General features: G+C 62.1%; 1 protein-coding gene across 1 annotated transcript; it reads left to right on the top strand.

Moving 5' to 3' along the window:
• Positions 1-755: 755 nt before the first annotated feature.
• LOC309601538 (atos homolog protein B-like) lies at positions 756-6,246 on the top strand (the record flags this gene model as incomplete). The annotated part of the gene is made up of 7 exons (XM_082334587.1): positions 756-1,826; positions 3,432-3,490; positions 3,831-3,927; positions 4,420-4,578; positions 5,005-5,073; positions 5,543-5,748; positions 6,093-6,246. The coding sequence occupies 7 exons, from the start codon at positions 756-758 to the stop codon at positions 6,244-6,246; spliced, it is 1,815 nt and encodes a 604-aa protein (XP_082190713.1).
• Positions 6,247-8,384: the final 2,138 nt, after the last annotated feature.

The following is an 8,384-nucleotide window of genomic DNA, read 5'->3' as shown; positions in this document are numbered from 1 at the left end:
CTGGTACCACCCAGCTGCTAATTGAGGTGGTGGAGGTCTCTGGTCCAAGCTGGCAGAGCTAACTGTGAAGTTAGGTCAGGTTCCCATCCCCACCGTGGGGCTGGCAGCGTAGGGCACCAGCACAGCCTCCATTCAGCACATGTGGCCAGGGCAGGTCTTCTTGGCGAGCACTGGGAGATCTTGTTGCTGTTGCCCAAAGGGGTGATTACAGGCCTGAGCCCCTGGGACTGGTCTGATCTGCCTGACTCCTGTGCTCCAGAACAGCACAAGCACGTCAAGTCCCTGGCAGAGGACAGACCCCCTTCTCCCCACTTGTCTGGACTTGGCCCCAGTAGCCTTGAGACTCCTCTCCATGCCCAGGCTGGGAAGGAAGTGCTGATCCTGCAGGTGGGTGATGCCGCAGGGTTCCCCAGGGAGCCACACCAGCCTGGTTCCTCTTCCCGTCCCTGGACAGGAAGGTCCGAGCGGGGCTGCACGGGGAGCTGCCCGCGTCCTGGCAGGTCCTTTGCAGCCAAAATGCTGGACGAGGACGGGGATCCCGGGCTGATCTCCATCCCCCTGCTCTCTCTTTCCAGATGTTGCACTGCAGTGCACCCCATAGCGGAGGGCTCACCTGGACATCCTGAGCGAGGTGGGGTCCAGCTCCCACCCCCTGTCCTCATACTGTGACCTGTGGCACTTTATGGTCCCTCTTCTGCTGCTGCATGAGCTGTTCTGACTCCGGCTCCACTTGAAGTCCAGGCAAGTAAGGCTCCATGCGGCACATCCACGCAGAGACGTCCCTGCCCCCGGAGCACAGCACGGACCCCAGCCTGTCCCGGCCCAGTGGAGAGGCACCCTTGGAGCCTTCCTCGCAGCGCTGCACCCACCGCGGCATCCTCATGGGCTACAACGAGACAGAGATCAAGCGCCAGAAGGTTTACCAGGTCTCCATCTTCTCCCATCTCTCCAGCTCCTCTGAGAGCACGGAGCAGCGGGCAGGCAGCCAGCTAGCCATCAAGAGGGGTTACCCTGAGCAGCAAACTTCGGGGGGGGGGCGAGATCCCAAACGAACTCACTGGGGTGGCGGGGGGGTGGACGGCAAGTGCGATGGGGGCCCTGGGCAGTCTTCCCTGGACAATGATGATACCTTTGAGGACGGTCTGCTGGTGGAAGAACTATCCCTGTGCGGCTCTGCCCAGCACTTCTCCCACAGCGGGCTGCGGGTGGTGGAGCACCGGTGTGAGGGCAGCCCTAGCCACAGCCCCAAGGCCAGCAGAGAGGACAAGTCACAGGATGTCTCCTCCTCCTGGCACGTTGCTTGCAGTACTTTGCACATGAGAGATGGTTGCCCTGTCCCGCTGGGGGATCAGCCCACAGACTACAGGGATAACAGGGAGCAGGCAAGTGGCCACAACCTACTTTACCTTGATTTGCACAATATTGCACAAACTCCCCAGTTGGACTCTGGTGGGAAGAGAGAGAAGCCAGGGAGCAGCCTGGCTCACAGCAGCAAGGCTAGCGGAGAAGAGGAATGGCCAGTGGTGGCCAACGGGTGCAAGGAGCCCCCAGCTCCGCAGACAGTGCTCAGCCCCGAGCCCAGCAACCTGAGCTCCCTGGAGAAGACGCCCTGTGGGAGCAGCTGGCTCGGCGGCAGCAGCTGCCTGGCCAAAAGGAAGCTGCTGCCCACTGGTGAGGCTGTGGCTGACTCCTGCTCTGAGGACGAGAGCCTGTCCCTGCCAGTGAGGAAGAAGAGGGCCCTACCATGCCATCATGTGCCCACGGCCTGCCGCAGCACTGATGCCAAGGGGGCACCTTTCTGGAATCACCTGCTTCCCACAGCCAAGGTGAGCGTCACTCACGGGGGGAGGCAGGGAATGGCCCAGGGACACCCAGAGCTCAGGGCTGTCCTTGTGGGCAAAACGTGGTCCTCGTGGGCACATGGTCCATAGTGGCACAGCGCCCTGTTCTGTCCCAGTGCCACAGCACTGGTGTAAGCAGGGCAGTGGCTGACAGCCAGCCCTGGGACACACTGTCTGTAGGTTGTCACCGGCTCTTGACACCTTGTAGTCACTGGATCCGCTGCTTGCAACCAGCTCTCTGGCCTGGAGAGCCTTGTTCGAATGGGACACAACCTCTCCGTGACAGCAAGAGTTGCCACAGTCAGTGTCTGACAGCTTCACGTTAAGCCAGACTTACTGGCAGGCTTGGGAAGAGCGGCTGTCCTCTGCCTGCCTGGGGGAGAAGAAGGCAGAGGGGTGGGATGGCTTGGGTCCCTGGCTGTGATATCCATCAGGGCACTCTGCCTGCTGGGCAAGGGTTTTGGTGGCAGGGAGCAGGACTGGACATGCTCTGGCCAGGGAGTGGGAGCCCCAGTGCTGCGTGCAGAGATGCCACTGGCTTTTCTGCAGTTCTGGGGTGCCCGTGGCATGTCCCCAGAGTGCCACAAGCTCTCAGAAATGGGGCAGACTCTGGAGGTTTGCAACCACCCTGGCAGCTCAGGAGCTACCTGCGATTCCTCCCTGCTTACCAGCCCCTCCTAACCAGCTCCCTGTCTTCACCATGTCCTGCCGGCCGAGTCTGCAGCAGGCTCATGCCACAGCTGGCATGCTCCTCTCCTTCCCTGGGGCATCCCATGGTGCAGGGACCCGCAGGGACCAATGGCAGAGCTACCCTGGCTTCTTGCTGCTTGGAGCCAGGATGCACTATCCATGGGGCACAGCTCCATCTCTGCCCACGTGCCCTTTTTGGTGACTGTCCCCCAGCCTGGCTGCCCTCAGCACTGCCTTTGCAGAGTGAAGCCCTCCAGCAGCTTCCCTTAGTTTTCCTGCCCAGTCATGCCAGCCAGCTCCATCATCTTTTTGTGTGGCTTCCAGAAAGGAAGGTGTCCCCCCTGAAAAGGGGACATCTTTAAAATGAAGCTGCAGTGTGGCCCTGGCTTTAACCCCCCACCCTACAGCTGGAGGAGCCTGGCTGTGGGCAGGGGTGGGCAGGGGTGGGCAGCACGCCCCTCTGCCCGGCGGCATTACCAAGGACTTTGCATGAATCACCTGGGGACGGGACTTTTTTTCCCTGGGAAGTGCAAGGGGGTGTTGGTGCATGGCTCTGTCTGGGGGTGTCTTGCTCACTGGGGCTGTCCCTGAGACCTGCTTTGCAGGGTGGGAGCTGTGCACTGCACCCTCAGGCTGGGTACCAACACCCCATTCCCCAGCAGAGCCACTTTGGGAGGGTAAAGACCTGCCCTTGCAGCCAGGTCTCGGTTTTGGCAGCCCCACGTCCCTAGCCCTCATGCTGCCCTGCCAGCTGCCCCCACGGAGGCCACTGATTGCCTGTCCGATCTGCTGGGACCCTCATGGGGCTGTGGGGCAGGGCAAGGGGTGATGGCACCTCCTGGGGGTGCACAGTCCCTGGTTGCTGCCCTAACATGGTTCTCGATTTCATGCCCCCTCCAGAGCTCTGCGGATTGTACTGCAGTCGGGAGGAGGCTGAAGAGCAGGCTGCGCCTCAAATCGTGAGTGTCTCAGCAGCCCCGGGGGCCAGCCGTGGGGGCCCGGGATGCCCAGCCACCCCAGCACCCTGCAGCCCTGTGGGAAGGTTGGGATGAATCCTCTTCCCTTCCCTGCCCCAGGCATCTCTCCTCCATAAGGCCCCAGGCATCTCTCCTCCATAAGACCCCAGGCTGTGGGGTGGAGGGAGGTTTCTTCTGCCCCTGGGGGGTAGGAAAGTGGGTTCAACCTCCACCAAAAAAAGGAATGGGGGGACCTGGAGAGGGATCCTCACCCCCAGGGACATGGGCAGCCCAGGGCTGCGTGCTCTCCGGTCTGACACTGATCTTCTCTCCTCTCTCAAAGGCGACATCTCTGGAGCAGCCTCCGGAGGGGTACCAGGTCCTCCACAGCACCCTGGGCCACCACCACCATCAGCCATGCTCTGCTGGGCAACTTTGAGGTAACAGCACCCACCTGCCAGGGAGGGAGGTGGGTCCTGTGGGCTCTGGGCTGGACTGGTGACGGGCATGAGAGGCTGAGCCCGACGGGAGCCCCAGCGTGGGGCTGGGCTGATTGTCCCCAAGGGCCTGGTGTGCAGTGGCCATTCGTGCAGCCACCATCCGCCAGCGGAATGGCTCAGCCAGCAGATCTTTGGGTGACATGCTAGGACCCTAGACCCTACTGAGATGGCTGCCTTGGAGCTGAGCGGCTGAGCCGAGGCACTCTCGCTGCTTCTCTGTGTTAGATGGCTGGTTTCAGCCCACCAATTCAGGATGGGTCTGTCTTGGAGTGAGCAGCCAGGGCCACTCATGAGCAGTCTTCGGAGAGCTGGGAGACACACGAGGGCAAGCAGACGTGGTTGTGGTGGAGATGGGGGTGATCTCACCTGCAGCTTAGAGGTGAGGGGCAGGACTGGTGTTTGAAGGTCCCTAACGCTTCCCTCCTCTCTCAGGAGTCCATCCTGAAAGGGCGCTTTGCACCATCAGGGAGGATCGAGGGGTTCACGGCAGAGATCGGTGCCAGTGGCTCCTACTGCCCCCAGCATGCCACCCTGCCCGTTGATGTCACCTACTTCGACATCTCCGAACATAGTGCACCCTCGCCTTTCCTGGTACGCAGACGAGGGAGGGCTGGGACCGTGGGGGAGGTGAGTGGGGGCTGTACCCAGGCACTGCGCATCCTTGGGGGTTGCCCCTCTCCAGAGAGTGCAGCTCAAGCAACCACCTACCTGAGGAGACCGCTAGCTGTGCTGTGAGCAATATTTAACCCACAAAGTGAAGAGGGAAAGAAGCAGGAACCCTTGCAGGTGTTATAAACAGGCAGGCTGCTGTCCAGCCATCTCATGGCTGCTGCTTCGCTGTCACCTCTGTATTGCTGCTTGTTCATCCTTCCATCTGGAGAGGGACTGAGCTGGGCATTGTCTTGCCGCCTTGTGCCAGGCATTCCTGGCGAGAGGGGCTTGTGGCCCCGTGCCAGGTCCCAGCTGGGCTCTCCATGGGCTTTCTCTCTCTCTCTCATGTGCTTTCTTTTGCCCCAGGGAGTGATTGACTTGGAGGCCTTGGGAAAGAAGGGTTACAGTGTCCCCAAAGCTGGAACCATCCAAGTGGTGAGTCATCCCCTGGCCTCTGGCAGCACCATGGGGAGGGGGCTGGGTGGGCTCCAGTGGCTCCCCAAAGTGGATACACTCCATTACGTTGTTTGGCAGGGGCAGCAGCCAGAAAGCTCTGTGCAGAGGGGGTACGTGGCTGCTGAGAAAGTACAGAGGAGGGGAGCACAGGGTCCCCGGGGTGCTAGCAGGGAGACAAGGTGATGGGAGATGCAGGGAAGGAAGAGGTTGGTGGGGAGGGACAAGGGTCTTGGCAGGAAAGCAAGTATGTGCAATGGGGATGGGATGAGATGGGAGCATGGGAGTGGAGGTTTGTGGAAAGGACTGACCTGTGGGCCTCAGGCTAAGCCCTCTGGGGCTGGTATGGGGCTTTCAGGGCCCTTGGGCCCACTGGCACTGCCCCCAGATGCCCCAGCCCTGCCCATTCCTGTGCCCTTCCCAGTCTCACCTCCTACCCCTTTACCCCCAGACCTTATTTAACCCCAACAAGACTGTGGTGAAGATGTTCTTGGTGACATACGACTTCCAGGACATGCCGGCCAACCACATGACCTTCCTACGCCACCGCATCTTCCTGGTGCCCGTGGGGGAGGAGGAAAGGGCCACTGTGGTCCCCAGCAACCCACCGGGCACCGGCCCACCCCGCAGGGTCCTCTGCTACCTGATGCACCTAAGGTAGGGCATGCCGGGAGGGATGGGCACCTGCCCCAGGGTCACCCCTGGGCTCCTCTCCCATGTGTCCCTGCCTCCCCCAAACCTGCAGGCCCTCCTGCCAGAGTGGGAGGATGGCAGCCTGACCCCCTGGCTCTGAGGAGGAGCAGGGACCGGCTGCTTTTTTGGGGAGGTCGGAGCTGCCGCCCTGCCTGAGGGCAGAAGTCTCTGTCCCTCTGAAGGCAACCAGAGCATGGCCACCTTGACCAGGGGCCAAAGTAGGCGAGGGGGTCGTGCCCCCCGCCGAGGCTGTCCTGCCCTTGCCTGGAAGCCTGAGGTCCCTCTGCCCTGCTCTTGTCTCCACTCAGGTTTCACAGCTCCAAGTCGGGGAAGATCTACCTTCACGATGACATCCGGCTGCTTTTCTCCCGCAAGTCGATCGAGGTCGACTCAGGGATCCCCTATGAACTGAAATCTTTTACGGAGATGCCGAGGAACCCCTGCTACTCGCCCCGAGCCTGACCTTCTCCATCCCCCGGAGCCACTGGGAAGCCTCCAGCCCAGCATCTCGGGGAGAGATGAGTAAAGGGCCAGCAAGCAAGCACCACCTTGAAGTATCACCCTCCCTGTGTGCCCCCATCCTCCTGAGCAGCACAAACACCATGCCCGTGCCCTGCAGCAGGGCTGAGATCACCAAGAGGGCTTCACCAGGAGGAGCAGGGGCTGGGGAGCATCCCCAGAGCTCCAGGGACATGCCCAAGCCTTTTGCCAGTGCCAGCACTGCTCCCAGCTCGGAGATGTGGCTGGAGCCAGGGGGGAGTGAAGAGTTGGGCTGGGGACTCTGGGCAAGGCTGCCCACAATGGTCCCAGGGTTGGGAGCAAAATGTGTGGAAGAATTTGTATTTATTAGTATTTATTGTCACTGAGAGCGCAGAGGAGGCTTGTGCGGAGGATCGGAGGTGCTGTGCTGTTCTTCCCCCCACCCTCTTGGTGCTGGATGAGGCCCCTGGCAGCAGGGAGGCTGCGCTCAGCAGTGCGGGGCTGCCTGGGTTGCGGCAGGGCTGTGCGGGCTGTGAGGGTGACTGGGGACGGGGACATGTCAGGCTGTGGAAGGAGAGGGTGACCCACCTCTCGGCCAGGGTGTAGCTCCCGTGCCGGGGCTGTGTTAAAAGCCCCAGGAGAGGCCAAGACTTGCTGGGCACCAGCTCTGTGGGGCCAGCCCCACTTCAGACAGCTTGGGGAGGCCTGGACTTGCCCTTCCACCGCTTTAGGGCAAGCCAGACCCCAAGAAATCTGTGGCTGGCAGGGAACTGGCTGTTGCCATGGCTCCTGGGGCTAAGAGACGTGGCTGTCCCATGGATGGGGACCTGGGGCTCTCTTCAGGAGCACGGGGACAGCCCTCCCAGCAGGAGCCTCTGGAGCCCATGTGTGCTGTGGATCTGAGAGAAGGTGGAGATTGCCAAAAAATCAGAGCCTTGCACCGTCTGCATGTGTGTGGGGTGAATTCCATCCAGGAGATGGCTTTGGGCAGGGGGCTGCTGGCAGCATGATCAGGTGCTGGAGGATGGGCAGGAGCCCTGGTTTAGTCCTTGGGAAGAGGGGAAGCAGCAGAGGGCATCAAATGGAAGTCAGGCTGGACCTTCAGAAGGGTGTTTGGGGGTGATCTGGAGCACTGCCCATCCCTGCTGCAGCCTCAGGAGCCCTGGGTGGATCAGAGAGGTGAGAGGAGCAGGGGACAAAGGAAAAATGAGCTTGCATGTACCCCATCTGTGTAATCCCCATGACCTGGAGTCTCTGCTAGGCTCATGCAGGGAGGACTGCCAGGCTGCAACCTCGCTGGGGTGGGCATGACCCTGGGACTGGGGGCTCCCTGGGACAGCCGTCATTTTAACCAAAGCCCACCCCGTGTTCACATTGCTCTCCCCAGAGCTCTGGCTGGCAGAGCTGGGGCATGGGGATGGGACAGGACAGGCCTCTGCCACACTTGGGGAGGCAAGGTCCCACTCTCCCCTGGCATGGGGAGGCTGAGAGGCTCTGGCCCTGCTGGGCTGGGGGGGGGGGCGGGGTCCCACACACAGTGGGGGCCTGCTCCCCCCACGGCACCGGGGTTCCCCCTCGCCCCACGGCCCCGAGCGCCGCTCGCCGTGGCCCAGCCGGGGCAGGGAGGCTGGCAGCTGCCCGGAGAGGCTGCACCGGTACTTTTCGTGTTTGTTTTTAATTTAATAAACGCCCGTTTGAAAACCGAGCCCGACCCCCACATCTCGCCGCTCCCGGGTACGGCGGAACCAGGGGCAGCAGCCGCCGCGGCGGGACGGGGTACCCCGGGCGGCTCGCCCGGAAGAGGCGGGGTGTCCCAGGAGTCCTTCCGGGGCGGTGGGGGGAGCAGCGGCGGTGCGATGCTGGCGCGGGCGGGGCGCCGGGCTGGGCTCGGCCTGGAACTGGGCCTGCGCCTGCTGCAGGTGGGGCTGGGGGAGGCCTTGGGGGGCTGGTGTTGGTGCTCTGAGGAAGCCCTGGGGAGATGGGTAGAGGGTGGGATGGAAGAGACTCATGGGGGCTCGGCTGGGGGGAGTTGGGTAGGGATAGGGGTATTGGGGTGCTCAGAGGAGGCCTGGGGGCAAATGGGTATGGTAGTACTGAGGGGGCTGGGTGGGAGTTTGGTT

This window comes from Platalea leucorodia (genome assembly GCF_965183815.1).
Source record: "Platalea leucorodia genome assembly, chromosome: W".
Taxonomy (NCBI): Eukaryota; Metazoa; Chordata; class Aves; order Pelecaniformes; family Threskiornithidae; genus Platalea; species Platalea leucorodia.
The sequence above is the reverse complement of the archived record's forward strand: the minus strand, read 5'-3'. Positions and strand labels throughout refer to the sequence as shown.